The sequence below is a fragment of the Brassica rapa genome, chromosome A01 (assembly GCF_000309985.2).
Source record: "Brassica rapa cultivar Chiifu-401-42 chromosome A01, CAAS_Brap_v3.01, whole genome shotgun sequence".
NCBI classification, from domain to species: domain Eukaryota; kingdom Viridiplantae; phylum Streptophyta; class Magnoliopsida; order Brassicales; family Brassicaceae; genus Brassica; species Brassica rapa.
In genome coordinates, this window is record NC_024795.2 from 7,421,412 (window position 1) to 7,437,083 (window position 15,672).

Below are 15,672 nucleotides of genomic sequence, written 5' to 3' on the forward strand. Positions count from 1 at the left end.
CAAGCAAGTCGAGTGTTGACTTCTTCAGCATATCACCAATGATCCAAATCATAAATAATGCCTATCAAGATTCCAACATAGCAAGAGTATGAGTTTCACTGACATAAGATTTACTACGGTTCTGGCAGCACACAAACAAATTTGTTTATTACCTTAGCATCTGGTTCATCCAATGTGTCTAGACTCTCACATAGTGTTGCAATTATGGACTCATACCTGTACGTTGCGATTAAAGAAGGTTACAGCACTTTAAGTTGCCACAGAAAGATAAACCGACTTACATGTTTGGATATCTTCTAAATATATTTTTGATGACTATAATGGCCTCTTGAACAACATAGTTGACTTTGATCTTGATCACTCAAGTAAAGCAGCACTGATGCAGCGTTCAGCTCCTCTTTCTAGTTTGATGGCAATATTGCACGAACAGCCTTCGCGAACAAAATCAACATCTACTTCCGTGGCATACTCTTTGAACTCCAGAAGAACCTACATTAGCAATGTTCCACAAATCACAAAAACACAAAACTTGGACAAACAGCAGAATAATAAAAGTGTAGTAAGAAGAACACCTAAAAGAAGAAGGTACAGAGCCTTGCCAACACATAAGAAGAGTATATCAACTGCTTATTCTGAGAGTCTACGAGCCTAGTGGAGATCAAGCTACCTTGAGGAAAAGAATAAAAGAGGATTAGCATACGCAAAGGCACGTGCTTGACAGTTTACAAACAAGTTAAGTTATTTTTTTTTTCTGTTTGGTTAGGAAACTAAAACGAGAAGGAGGAAGTATTTGGAACTGTGGCTCGTAATAAGTTACAGAAACAAAATGGAGAGGACTGATTTGTTAATTTTATAAAGTTAAAAGAGTTCAGTTTAAAATTTAATCCTTAAACTATTAGTATTTTCGAAACTGCCTCGTAACTTCTTCTAGTCAACGCCAGTTGTTTTCTTCTGTTTCTTTTTTTTTTCCACACGTTGATGACGATTGAGAGGGAGATGAAGTCAAAAATACGTTTCTGAGAGAGAGAACAACAAAAAAAAAAAAGAGCTGTAGATTTGATTTGATCAGATTCTCAAGACTTTTACGAGTCTGATCTGATCCTCTCCTCATCCTCTTATCTCGCCTGTGAGTCAGTTATAGAAAATGGCGCCGAAATTGGACACGGAGAAGATGCAGGAACGCCAGAACTTCCGCAACGTCTGGCACACCGATCTCTCTCACACCATCCAGGGCGATACTCCTTGTACTCCCCTCCCTCTCTCTCTGTTTGATCGGTTTTGAGGATTGATTGATTGATTATTTGTGTTGTTGTTTGTTGTTCGCAGATTGCTGCTTTGCGCTGTGGTGGTAAGTCTCCGCTTCGATCTGAGCTTCTTCTCTTTGCTTGCTTGCTCTCTCCTCTCTATTTGAATATCTCAGAGTTTATGTGAATTGACCAAGATTTGACTTTAGGAGAAAAAACTTCATCACTGTATGATTCTTTTATCTGTTTGTGTCCTGTGTGTTCCTCTTCACCTTGCAGTGCTCCTTGTGCGTCATACTTGCTACGCAAGCGTGCGCTTTACAATGACATGTCAAGGTATTCAAGTGACTTCAGATGGATACATTCTGATTCGATCTTCTTAGTTTTTAAAAAAAAAGATGCTTCTTTGTCTCACAGGTACACTTGCTGCGCTGGTTACATGCCTTGTAGTGGCAGGTGTGGAGAAGCCAAATGTCCTCAGCTTTGTCTTGCCACTGAGGTAAGGATCTTGATCATCTTCAAGTTCATGTATGACTCCAGTTATTCTAGAACGTTCGTTTTCAGTATCTGAGTATTTTTATCTAACATAAGCATTCAATCTCAGTCTAGCTAGTTCTAAGTAGCAGAACAATTTTGCAGGTCTTTTGCTGCTTTGGAACCTCTGTGGCATCCACTCGTTTTCTTCTTCAAGATGAGTTCCAGATTCAGACGACGCAGTGTGACAACTGCATCATTGTAAGTATCCTCATTGCTCAATCCACGCCAGTTACTGAGACTCGCAAGCAATTAAAGTAGAAACAAAGCTGACTAAGTGTCGTGATGTGTGCTGTCTTCTTGGCTGTGTAGGGATTTATGGTTTGCCTCAGCCAAGTGGCTTGCATATTCTCCATCGTTGCATGTATCGTCGGCATTGATGAGCTTTCTGAAGCTTCTCAGCTGCTCTCTTGTTTAGCCGACATGGTTTACTGCACGTAAGAATCTCCCCATCTGTAGTCTCCTGTTCATTCCCTTTAACTTACTGTCCTTGATGATTGTATTTTGCTTCGTTTTTGCAGGGTTTGCGCTTGTATGCAGGTAAAGTAATGAAATTATCAAAAACCCATTTCAACCTTACCTACTCAGAAAAGTAATATATACAGTCTTCCTGATAATATCTTGTTCATCTATTATGCTTTTGTAGACACAACACAAGGTGGAAATGGACAAGAGAGATGGTAAGTTCGGTCCACAGCCAATGGCGGTGCCTCCGCCTCAGGTAATGTCACGGATTGATCAAGCAACTCCACCCGCGATTGGTTATCCTCCACAAGGTTACCCACCTTCTGGTTATCCGCAACACCCGCCACAAGGTTATCCACAACACCCGCCGCAAGGTTATCCACCTTCTGGTTATCCGCAACACCCTCCACAAGGTTATCCACCTTCTGGTTATCCTCAAAACCCTCCAGCTTATCCTCAATACCCTCCCGGTCCGGCTTATCCTCCTCAGGCTTACCCAAAGTAACTACTCTTTGCCTGGTTTCTCGGGAGACTTCTTTTTCATCTGCCGTTTTAAATTCACATTCACCTCGTTGGTATTGTTTTGAGGTCATTGTTTGTGTAAGACATTACCTCTGTTGTTGTTGTTGTTGTTACTGTCTGAGACAATGCCTCTTGGACTGAGTCATTTGATGATTTTTTGTTTCTTATGTCTTCTGAATTCTTTTATGATAAGTACAGAGTCCAGTACAATTCACCAACTGTTTACATTCAGCGCTAACAAACTGTTCCCATAGTAGAAAACAAAAGAGATCTTGTGGTTGTGGGTGTAAATATTATCTATATACTACTAAATTAGATAAAGTGTGCTTTGGAAGAATGTTGTATACCATCATCAGTAAGAGAATAACTACGACGGGATCTCAATGATTACAATGTTAAATAACGTGGCAAGAAATTACGAGTGGGGTAAAGCAGCCTAAAAACTAATTTTTCTTCCCTTTCAAAAAATAAAATCAATACAAGCAAATAAAAATAAACTATATAAGAAGTTACTTAAGTTCAGTGACTTCAGCTTCTCTACATACACCAACATTGATCCATAACGTATTATTCCTCTTTGTTTGTAATACTCTGCAACAGTTCCTCCTCGGTGACTGTACCAAACACACATGAAAACCATTAATTCCATAACATTAATTCACATTTTAACCACATGCTATTAAATGACATTGCGTTACTTACCCTTTCCCATAGATGCGGGTCTGGTTTCTTGTAGACTACGATGGTATTAATCTCAGCTGGATTTGTCATCTTCCACCGACACGAAGGATGAGGAACACGGTGTCTCGTGTATTCGCTAACCGTCGTGTTCAGCTGCTTATCGAATCTCGTGGACGACATGTAGAACACGAACGGTTTCTGACACGGGTTACGGCTAACCGGCCTGGTGTTAAACGCGTACGCGGTGTAATCCGCTCTTTTGTACCAATTCAAGAACGTCCTCGAAGGCATTTCCATTTCTCTAGGAGAGAATATTCCGCGGAATATTTGGACAGCATATCCCCACGAGACCGAGATGGACCAGCTCTTGTGCTTGTCGTAGCATATAGACTGCTGGAGAAGCCCGGCTGAGTCTAGCTTCATCGGTACGGTCAGCTTCTTGAGGGCACGGACTCTGGTCATGTTTGGGAAGATCGGTTCCACGACGTCGAGATGGTGCATTGATACGAACGGTGTTACTGGGTGCGCGGCGAGGAGGCCGAAGAGGTTCCCGTAAACATCGTACTGAAACGGTAACAACAAAACTTAAAACGTTACTACAAGGAGCGTGAAGTGTACGCGTCATATGTGCGCGTAAAGTAAATAATGGGAAGAACCAAATCATTCAAGTATGGGAACAGAAAGGCGGGTCCCTCTCTTACACCTGTATATAACCATCTAACATAAGTAAATTTGACGACATTGAGCTACTCACGCGCCGCTTTGTCGGTACCAAACCACGAAAATATTGCCAAAACAGCGTCAAAGCAAACGAATTTGAAATCACAAAACCAGCATAAGCTTCTCGCAAGAACATAATAAAATTGAATTCTTATGTTTACTAAAGACATTGCTCCCAAACAAACTAGTCTAAAGACATTGCTCCCAAACTAGTCTTTTGAACTCTTTCTAACATAAACTCTAAAGCTTGTAGAATACAATCCATTGCAAAAATTAACTAACTGAATGAAACCCACCATGTCACAAATCATTAATAATGCTAATTACGCCACTAAATCGTCAACATTGCTAATATTCTCTACACTAAACCAAAAACACTAATCATTAATTATCCGAGTTTACCTGGTGAAAGCCGATTTCTTTAGTGAGTGGAACACCGAGTTCAGCCATACAAGCTTGCATGCGATCGTCAGAACCATACAACGCTGGATACCTCTGTATACACCTATCCTGCATCTTACTCAATGCCTTAGCCAACGGGTAGCTAATCGCAAACCCTCCTCCACCGTAAGCCATACTGTACGAGAAAAATATGTTCTGTAGATGAGACTCCGACAAGCTCCCGATGTAATACATCTGCTCGTGGTCGTACTTCCTCAACACCCTTATGAGATTATCCGTTACGAACACCGTGTCGTCATCGCCCATCACGAACCACCTCACGTTCTTCAGACCCAAACGCAGCATCTCCGACACGATCCTCGAGATCCGCAGCGCCGAGCGTTGTCCTTGCTTGTTCGTGTAAGGGAAATACGCTGTCCCGGCGGAGATTTTAATCGGCGGGAGTAGATCGTCGTCGTCTTCGTCGTTGCTACTAATGTTCTTTTTCACTTCTTTGTCTAACCAAACGTAACCGCGCATGTGTTTCGGTTTGTACCAGATCTTGATATACTCTTTCCTCTGTTTCCACAGCTTCGCCGACGCGGCGATCCCGAACACCACGTGGTTGAGATCGGTCGGCTCGTCTGCCGCGTCTACCTTAACCTCCTCCTCCTCCGACTCGCGGCGCCGCCGTGAAGCTACCTTTATGGAAGAGGAGGAGACGTTGGTGGAGAGGGCGGAGACGGTGGTGAAGGTAACGGAATCGTCACAGGTGCGTGAGGTGGAGACGAGCTTAAGCATGTAGATAATGTAAGTGAAGACAATGAAGCAGATGAGCCAAACCATTAGTTTTGGACCGGGTCGGGTTACCGACAGCATTCCGGGTATGGAAGTAGTACTCGACGAGGTTCGATCCCATGTCGGTTTCTCCGACGAGTCTTTCTGGTTACCTTTCATCCACACAGATTGAAGAAGAACAAACAAACCCTCTATCAAGTATTAATTTGGGTCTGTTTTTGAAATTGGTGAAGACAGGAAAGCAAGTGTCTCTCTAGCTTCTTGATTCGTAACCCAGAGGGAGAGAACGAACCGAAAAATATGGATCTTTCTATCCTAAATAAGAAAGATTAATGTGAATGAGCTTGGTGATTTCCTGAGAAATCGAGGGGAATTAAGAGAAAGACAACGTGAAACTCTTTTTATTTTTTTTTGCTTCTGTGTGGAGAGAGATAAAGGTGAGAGCGAACAGAAAAATAAAAATAAAAATAAAAAAGAACAGAAAATGAGAAAAAAATTATTTAAATAAATAAAATGGGGTTGTTGTCATTATTTTGGTTGTTTCCTAATTTGTTTGACAATTTATCATGCTAAATAAATATTTTAATTTTAATATTTTCGAGTTGTTTTGGTGCTAACCTGAAACCAAAAAGGTTTGTGTGTGAGATTAGTGTGGTGCAGATGTAAGGGAAAGCATTAGTAAGAAAAAGACGAGCGGTCGGATCAATGAATATGTGTGGGTCCTACTCTGACTCGTTTCCCCACGTGGGTCATACGGAACTATCTACGTGTCACTTTCATTGCTCCTATTATTTAAAGCGAAAGCTGCGTCGTTTCATAGGCTCGTTTCTCAGCAAAGAAAGGCTGTGGCTTTTTGCATTGGCTGGCTTCACCGTTGTTTCAGTGGAGGTAGCTAACTGGTGTACACCGTTCGATGTTCATTATATTTTGGCGTTGCTCGACAATTTTAAACAGGAGAAATGGGTTAGGGTAACACAAAACAATTAAAAAGGTTGAATGTAAAGAACTAACAAAGAACTAACAAAGAAAAAGTAGTCTAAATTTATGAAAATAAACACAAAAGTAAAAATGGACATTGTTTTCATAACAGTTAACTAGATTTTGACCCGCGCTTAGAAAATGCGGATTTTTTTTCTTTCCATTTATTGATCGAAAACTGATTTACAAACTACCATTATTTTTTTGTTTCGAATCATAACAATTGAGTTTTAAGGTTTTTATCATTTGTTTTTTTTCTTTTCAAAATATGATATTTGTTCGAAATATGGCAGTTGTTCTATAATAATGTTTGAGTTTTAAGATTTGTTTTCATATTCGACATAGATTCATGGTCGAACTTATAGACCCGATATATTGTATTCCAGTTCGAATTTAATGAAAAATTCGTTAATTAAAAATAACCCGGTAAAAACCCAAAACTCACTATTAACCTTCAATCTGATACCATTGATCCGATAAACACACAAAATATCTGATAGTATTTTTTTTTAAAAAATTGATTAAATTACTCATATTTTTTTAATATTACATAATTTAGTGATTCTTTAGAATTTGATGAAATTTTATTATATTATCCGTATAAAAATGATACTAAAAAAAACTTATTGATATGACAATATTAGTTTATTTTTGTTATTAATCACCTATTATAAATTTGTGTTTTTATTTTAGATTTAAAAATTGATTTTAATATAATTTTTAAAATATTCTTGAACACTCGTAATTGCCATATTAATATTATGTATAAAATGATATTATACATGGAAAAATGATATTCAAATATGTATATGATATATGATGTACGATATATGATTTGGTTTGTATTGAAAATCTGTATAATATTCAAATGATCTAATTTGAATATTGATACATATATTTAAGAAAATGATATTTCATGTTTGTTAATTTATTTATGTTTCATAATATATTTATACTTATATTAAATTTAAAGTTAAGATATCTTTTAAATATATATAGACTCATTATTAATAGATCTATTTATGTGTATTTGTAGGCCCAAAACTAAAAAACCTAAATGCCATTAATGAATTTAATTAATCCTTTGTAATAATAAAGGTATTTTTGAGAAAAGTATAATTTTCATTAAGGGAATGATCCTATTTTAATGGTATTGATTCTAAGTGTTTTTATAATCGCTAATCACTAAAACTGTCTTTTAGGCTGCACTAAATTAAATGATTATCATTTATACTAGAGTTTAATGGGCTTCAGATTTAGTTATTAAAAATTTGGATATCTAGTGTAAGAGATAATTATCATGTCAATAATAAAAATTTAATGTTATCACGCATTAATGATAAACTAGATCTTGATTCGTGCGGATCCGTACGGGTTTTTTTCATTTTATAATGAATAAACATATATAATTATTTGATACTTTTTAACTATTTAAATATTTGTAGTTTGTTCATATTATTTTGGAAATTTGAATATGTGTAAGTTGTTCATTTCTTGGCTTTACCGGGATGAAACTATATTGTAAAGTTGGAAATCAATGTCACACAGTGTTGCATATAATCTTGTTTTATGTTACTAATCAATACGTGAGACTGATATGTACATATATATATATATATATATATATAGTATGTCAAAATTATCGCTTCGTTGCTTTTATATTTGATATTTTCTTTTAGAAAATAAAATATTGGAATCTTTTATGTTAGCTAAATATTAGGTAATTTGGTGTAACACAAACAAAATTTAAGAAAATAATTCTTTATTATGTCTTTTGTAAGGTAATTTATTAAAGTTAATTATGGTTAAGAGTAAAATAAGGGAATGGCATTAGAAGTAATAAAGAAGTTATTTTAAGGGTTAATACCAATTTGTACTTTACTTTTAATAGATTGAATAAAATATTAATAATGCAGTGCGTTATCGTTTTTTATGTGAAAAATAGTTTCACAATTCAAAGATCCTCAACTGCTTGCTTCAGGTTATATTATTAATTTTGAGTATTACTATAATTTATGAATCCAAGTTAGTTAATAGATTTAGGTTCTCTTATTCTGTGTTACAAAAAGGTTCTTTTATTTATTGTTGTCATCTTCTTTGGAATAATCTGCAAAACTTCTTAGATAAATCAAAATTTGGGTTTGATAAGTACAAATGCCAACTTACATGTATAATCGGTACATATATATATTTCCATTATAGACGTATATGTTATGTATGTTATAGTTTAATATCATAGATATTGCAAAAAGGTAAAATGTCAAATTTTGGATAAATGGAAAGTATATTGGATTTCTGATGTTGTGAAACTAGAGCGATGATTGTTTCCTGATGTTGTTAAAGAAGATGATAGATAATTGTAACTACTAATTCTTTTGGTGTTTGACATTTGTTAATCCATGATCTATACTATTATTTGCGAAGTAAAATTTTGCAATGGAGCTCTCACGTTAAAAGTTAGAGTGGTTAATATCGTTTATACCCTTAATGAATAATTATATAAATTAGTCAAAAAATGAAAACAAATTTCAAATCTATCTGATTAAAATCTATACTATTATTTGCGAAGTAAATTTTTGGAATCGAGTTCTCACGTTAAAAGTTAGAGCGGTTAATATTGTTTATACCTTTAATGAATAAAATGTATAAATAAATTAAAAAAATAAAAACGAAATTTTAATTTATTTGATTAGATAATTAATTAAAATTAATAATATTAAGAATTATCCAAAATCTGAAAATATAATTGATTAAAATTAATAATAGTAAGAATTATCCAAAATCTGAAAATATAATTTAAAAAAGAGATAATTTCTATATATATTGTATTGTTATCTGAAAAAGTCTTTAAGTTAAAGTTAAAAACATAATTATATAACTAAAGTAAATTTTTTGAATCGAGTTCTCACGTTAAAAGTTAGAGTGATTAATATTGTTTATACCTTTAATGAATTAAATGTATAAATAAATTAAAAAATAAAAACAAAATTTAATTTATTTGATTAGATAATTGATTAAAATTAATAATAGTAAGAATTATCCAAAATTTAAAAATATAATTTAAAAAAGAGATAATTTATATATATATTGGATTGTTATCTGAAAAAGTATTTTAGTTAAAAGTTAAAAAAATAATTATATAACTAAATATTAATCAAATAAAATTCTTAATTATATAGTTAAAAATAGAATATTGAATCATTCAAAATCTAAAAATATAATTAGAAAAAGATAATTTCTATATATATATTGTATTGTTATCTGAAAAAGTATTTTAGTAAAAAGTTAAAAAACATAAATTATATAATTAAAAGTAGAATATTGAGTTATTTTAAATTTTATTTTAGTATAATGAATATAGTATACAAAGAACTTTTCAAAAATTTATGAAAATGTTTAAGTCCGCATCGCGGGCAAAACACCTAGTATAAAAGTATAGATGGATTTGGTAGATTTGTTTTTCTTTTGGTGACTTTCAGATGAATGTGATAGAGATACGCATACGTATCGAATTCAAAACTTCTTCTTTGAGAAAAGGAATTCAAACTATTTCCACAACTAAATAAACACAAATTCGTAAGAAAACGATGGAACTCTTTTTTTTGTTTGGATTCAATAATTAAGAACCAAGAAGACCAACGAGAGGGATTTGCCCCTATTTAATATTGTATTACATTCTCCTTTGGATTCTTGATTCATACTTGCTTCTGCCGTCTTGTTAACAGCTAATTCTTAAAATAGAATTATAGTAATAGAATAATTAAAAAGGTGTCTATTCACCTGCTCTATATTCTCTAATTATTATGATCTGGAGAGCTTTGGTCCCAGCATTAGGGCAACTGCACATGGATATCATATTTTATGACAACCTTCAATTATTTGGTTTATAAAATTGTTCCCTACTAAGTTATTTGCGTTGTTAGAAAACATTATTAAAACCTCTAAAAAGAAGAAGAACAAAACAGTAGTATTTGATGTACCTGAACTGGCCAAGCCCATGAAACACCTTAAGCTCATTGATGTCTTCACAAAAATTACTCAAGTTCGAAATTGGTATACTCATGATTCATTTATAATGTCTTTTATAAACAGTGAAGATATTTTTTGGTCTTTGATCTGTAAATCATTTCAAAACTAAATATAGTATTTGATCTCTAAAGCCACAAGAATCACTAACACAAACGTGTATTAACTTTTAATTTGCTTGTCTACAAATGAAAGATGTTACATTTATTCACGATGATTGTGATCATCATCTAGCCCTAGACAAAACTCAAAAAAGTTGGAGAGCAAAGAAGCTGCAACAATGGTTATTTGATTTCTCCGCGAGCTATTCAAGGCAACATTAGAACCACCATCGACTCTCCAGTTCACCATGTAGTATTTAGGTAACTCGGTTTCTTGACAAACACGTCAACTTTGCGTAAGAGAGTCAAGCGGCTAGAACAACCTAATGTTGGTTAACGAGTAGTGGTTTTGTTACTAACTTGCAAGTGTTAGCTACACTGGAAGACAAAAAACAGAGTAATATACAAACGCTCTCGTTTAGAACTTTTTGCTTACATAGGATTTGAACCGCTTTTACATTCAATGTTTTCCCAACAAGACTGATAATAATAAATGATACGTAAACATGTAGTTCATTTCTCGTGTTCTTATAATTGGTCCCAAGAAATTAGAAGCGAGTGGAACCAGATCATTTTTAGCTTTTATTAGATGAATATAACCACGTTACTAAGAAACTCGTTTGATCACTATTAGTTAGTACACATGAAGCTTACAAAAACAAAACAATTGATCGATTTACTATAAAACAACATCAGACCTTTTATTGTCTCAGAGGAAAATCAGAACATATATAACACAAGATTATGCTAAAAGGCTCGGTTAATATCTAGATTTTAGAGATTCTGGTCAAGAAAACTTTGGCATACATCTCATATAGTTATATATATACATTCCACGAAGCAACTAGCCATCTTCATCGCGGCTAGACCATGATTGAAGAAGAGAATACATGACCAATGGACCAATAAATGGTGGAAATGGTGGTGGCCTACTGAAGGCAACCAGTGGCTCTACCGATTCCTCAATCTTCTTCATTGTTTCTCTTTCACCATTGTTCTCGTTCCCCGGTTTTTTCGGTACTATGGTTCTCACAACTTTACCTGCTTAACATACAACACAATCACTTGTTTCATTTTCTTCTTCATTAAACTGACATCAGATGAAAATGTACAGGATTAATACACGAGTTACAGTTTGATCCCGAAGCCGGGAAGATTGGTTTGAGATTGTTTATAAGAGCAGGAAAACGCCGCATGAGATTACGACCTACGTGATCTCTCTCTCTAGTTTGAGCTGTTTGAAAATGAATTTAAAAGATTACCTGGAACATCAAGAACATATAAAATAACAAATCAGCTCTCTGCAACATATGAGACACTCTAATATCTTAAAGAAAACCACCAACACAGATCAATATTTTTTTTTTTTTTTGACAGCCACAGATCAATATTTAACTTTGAAAAAAAAAAAATTTAACTTTGAAAACAACGAAAAGCGAAGGAAAGATTATATGTGTGTATATATATATATTTCGAGGCTTAATTTAATTTGAAACTGTGATCAAGAAAATAACTTCAAGAATCGCTTGTTTAAGACCTAGCTAGGAATTTATCAAGCAAAAAAACACACAGCACAAACCTTAACTGATTTAAAGAAGTTATACTGATTAACGAAGTTGACCTTCTTAAGAGAATCTAACAACAGAGGAACTCTTTTTTTTTTTTTTTGAACAACAGAGGAACTCTAAAAACAATACCACTGATTAATTTCAGAAATATTTTGCATCAACCAAAAAATCAATTAAATTTAGAAACAAAGAAATTAACATTAATCTTGTAACTTAACATGAGGTGTTGCATAATGTAACTAAAAGACAATAAATATCAAATGAAAAGAAAATCAGAAACCATCACAAAGATTAACGTACAAGATTAAGATGGTTTATTACGACCGATTTCAACAGCTGAGTAAAATGAAATGAAAGTCTCAATTACTCGTGTTGTTTTCTTCCAAGCTTTGTTTTGAATTGGAGAATTTTGTTTTGTTTTTAGTGGTAGAGGAAGGTTTGAGAAGTTGATCAAAAAGAAGAAAGAGGAAGGTTTGAGAAGGTCCGGGACTCACGGAAATTTACACGATTTTATAAAAATAATAGCATATTTTGTATTTCTTTCCTATTTACCCCAATTATATAAATATAAATATATCTTTTCGTTGACAAAAAAAAAAATAATATATATATATATATATCTTTTTCAAACAGATCTAATTTTTTTTCCATGGCATTCATGCGGCGTACCACTGTCGTTGCCGGTCTGCTTCTTTGAAGACTTTACAACGAACGCTTACACATTTTTTTGTTTGTGAACAAATGATTTATATTACTTTCATGAAAACGTTTCAAACGTTCTGGGACTTAGTTTCCTGACATTATTGTAAAATGATAAGAAAATCCGGCAAGAAAACATATATAGCATGTTATCTTCTAAGATTAATAAATTACAAATTTATACAATTCTTGTGATCTAATAGTTGAAATTTTGTTTTGCTGGTCTGATAGTTTACTAACATTGTACATGACGATAATTCAGTTGTCTATATAACTCTAAATACTTTGAATTTAGTTTAGGCTTCATAATTATATTTTACAGGTATACAAACACACACAAATCTCATACGACAAGTCTAGCTACTAGCTAGTTTGAATTGCCTTGTGCAAAAAAAACTTCATATGATCAGAAATGTATGGCAATATGCAATCTATTTGTAAAAAAAAACTGAAAATGCATACAAATAAAAATTCACGAATCATGAGTTCATGACCAGAAAACCAATTATTCCACAACTTGAAAAAAAAAATAAACTGCAAACTCAAAACACACGTCCGTACGCACAAATAAATGAGAAATACGTAGAGATCTAGACAGGGATCACTACTACATATAAAATACACACAAGATCACAATACAAACCCTAGTTTTATAAATTCATTTGCACTCCCTTATTTATCTCCGAATAAGTATCCAAGCGATGAACCTCCACCAGGAACCGATTTAACCTTCGTCGTTGGACGAGCCTGAAAATTTTATTTATTTTTAAATGTTCAGAATTTGAATAATCGAATACTAAGAAGAAAAACAAAGACTTACTGTGACGAAGTTGCCAGAGTTTTGGCCCTGAGCTCTGGGGTAGTTGTTGTTTTCAGACAACGTAGGCTTTTGGTCAGATTTGTTGTCACCGTCGGTGAAATCTACACCGTACGGTGGTGTAGGCTTTGGGGCAGCTGGTGGGACACTTTTTGGAGTCTCATTGTCTGGCCGAAAAAGATAACCTAGCGAGCTTTTTCCGCCTCCAGAGCTCCCACCTCGGCTCATTATTCGATTAAGTGGCTTGATTGATTTACCTAGCTGTTGATCAAACTAGTTTGGCTTGATCAGGAATGGTAAGTATGAAAATATAAATATCAGAGATCTAGAGAGAAGCTTAAATAGATGCAGCTGTGGAGAGTAATGTGTAAGATGTGATAAGAGGTATATTCTCATAAATAATCATTCCAACATTTAAAATGATTTTGATTAGTTTTCAATTATTTTGTTTATTTTTAGAGTTAGTTTATAAACTTTGTTATATATGATTATTATGTAGAAATATTATTTAAACCATGTAGTTTTTATTATTATTTTAAACTGAATTTAAATATCCTTGTAAATGCAGGACCTAAAACCTTTTTGATAACATAATATTTGTAGTTTTTTTTTTTGAAAAATGGTTTGAAGAATCTTATTTATAAGATTTATTCATAAATATTATGGAAATTTCTCAAAAGTACCACATTTAAAAAAAACATCACACATTTCATAAGCTTAGTAATAGATACCCTAACTATACGTTATGAAGTCTTCCTAAATCTAAAATTTGTTGGAACGTTTTAAACTTTAAGATAGGTGGGTATGTTTTGTGACGAGAATTTCATTTTGTTTTATTTCTAAGATATTCCAGAGGTTTTTTAATTAACATTTGTTACAAAATCAAACTAACAAATTTATATATGCAAAATAATATAAAGATAAATGCTAACTTATTAAATAATTTCGAAGAGAAATATTTTGAAGAAAGTACCACTTTTTTTGGAACACGAAAAAATGTACCACCTTGAATTTGTTAAATCAATCACTACTTCTAGCCCAACCAATGTTCCAAAGCTGAGAGCAATATTCGAGTATAATGATGAAAGAGACGATATTATTGGATGACGAATTTATGGCAGTTGGGCAAGCGTCGATTCCATACGTGATACGTACATGTGTTTTACCTACACGGTTTTATTTTACTTTGCATTGCAACGGTCGAGTTTGAGTCTAGGTTTACAAAATCGATTTAGATCCACCGTTTGTCAAGTCTGACAGCTCGCATAGTATTTTTTGGACATCATGATGGTACATCCTCTAGGTTTACAAAATTCCAAAATGATTTTATGATTTACTTCTATAGAGAAACTCAAAATCGATTTAGATTTCTAGACGTTAACTTGTATAATTTTTAGGCTATGAAATCTAAAGGTACACGCACACTTATTCGAATGGTGGTCGTCATCTCGTTCCGCCCTGCAGTTAACAGTAACAAAAATCTCTATACATATTATATATCTATACATTTTTATAACTGTTAAAACCGCACTGCAGTTGAACCGCTTGTCCCGCACCGCTCAAACCGCAGTTACCATTCGGAGCCTAAAAAAGGAGTAGAGAAACACAAGGGATAACGAAAAAGAAATATGATCATAGTCTGATTTTATTGTAACAAAACAAAATATCTTAGATACTTTTATGGTCTTTTTATTTTTTTTTTAAATATAAAATTTTAATTGTAACTAATATTTTCACAGAAATATAAAAATATAACAAACAAACATAAAATCTAAATATGATACTTAATTATTTATCAATTAGAAATGATTAAAATATTAAATCAAATAGTAAAATAATATATATTACTCAAAAATAATATATAGTATCTTACAACTCTAAATATGTATGTTTTGATGTTTTACAACACTAATGTGAAATTTGATGTTATGATTAAAAATAATAAAATATAACATCAAAACATTAAATTTAATATTATTTCGACAACCAATTTGATATCATAGTTAGAGTTGTCCATAGAATTTAAACAAACCTTTCCAAAATAAGTTGGAAATCAATCCTGTCAAAACTAAAGACAATATTATCCATGATAAATCGGCTTAATCGACAGGACCATGTGGGCTGGGTCGAATCTTTAT

The 15,672-nt window shown here is 33.3% G+C and overlaps 4 protein-coding genes across 4 annotated transcripts; 1 reads left to right on the forward strand and 3 right to left on the reverse strand.

Annotated features, from left to right (window-relative positions):
* The first annotated feature begins 941 nt into the window (after positions 1-941).
* Positions 942-2,992, forward strand: LOC103861082. Its single transcript, XM_009138794.3, has 8 exons — positions 942-1,244; positions 1,327-1,348; positions 1,524-1,580; positions 1,662-1,743; positions 1,884-1,979; positions 2,091-2,215; positions 2,300-2,318; positions 2,425-2,992. The coding sequence occupies exons 1-8, from the start codon at positions 1,145-1,147 to the stop codon at positions 2,746-2,748; spliced, it is 825 nt and encodes a 274-aa protein (XP_009137042.1). The 5' UTR covers positions 942-1,144; the 3' UTR covers positions 2,749-2,992.
* A 97-nt stretch (positions 2,993-3,089) lies between these two features.
* Positions 3,090-6,957, reverse strand: LOC103861091. The gene is made up of 3 exons (XM_009138803.3): positions 4,569-6,957; positions 3,468-4,010; positions 3,090-3,379 (listed from the first exon to the last, which is right to left on the reverse strand). The coding sequence occupies exons 1-3, from the start codon at positions 5,502-5,504 to the stop codon at positions 3,275-3,277; spliced, it is 1,584 nt and encodes a 527-aa protein (XP_009137051.1). The 5' UTR covers positions 5,505-6,957; the 3' UTR covers positions 3,090-3,274.
* A 4,143-nt stretch (positions 6,958-11,100) lies between these two features.
* On the reverse strand, positions 11,101-12,422 carry LOC103861102. The gene is made up of 3 exons (XM_009138812.3): positions 12,319-12,422; positions 11,583-11,712; positions 11,101-11,491 (listed from the first exon to the last, which is right to left on the reverse strand). The coding sequence occupies exons 2-3, from the start codon at positions 11,644-11,646 to the stop codon at positions 11,295-11,297; spliced, it is 261 nt and encodes an 86-aa protein (XP_009137060.1). The 5' UTR covers positions 11,647-11,712; positions 12,319-12,422; the 3' UTR covers positions 11,101-11,294.
* Positions 11,272-14,010, reverse strand: LOC103861111 (protein SPIRAL1-like 5). Its single transcript, XM_033288813.1, has 4 exons — positions 13,538-14,010; positions 12,319-13,464; positions 11,574-11,712; positions 11,272-11,491 (listed from the first exon to the last, which is right to left on the reverse strand). The coding sequence occupies exons 1-2, from the start codon at positions 13,760-13,762 to the stop codon at positions 13,390-13,392; spliced, it is 300 nt and encodes a 99-aa protein (XP_033144704.1). The 5' UTR covers positions 13,763-14,010; the 3' UTR covers positions 11,272-11,491; positions 11,574-11,712; positions 12,319-13,389.
* Positions 14,011-15,672: the final 1,662 nt, after the last annotated feature.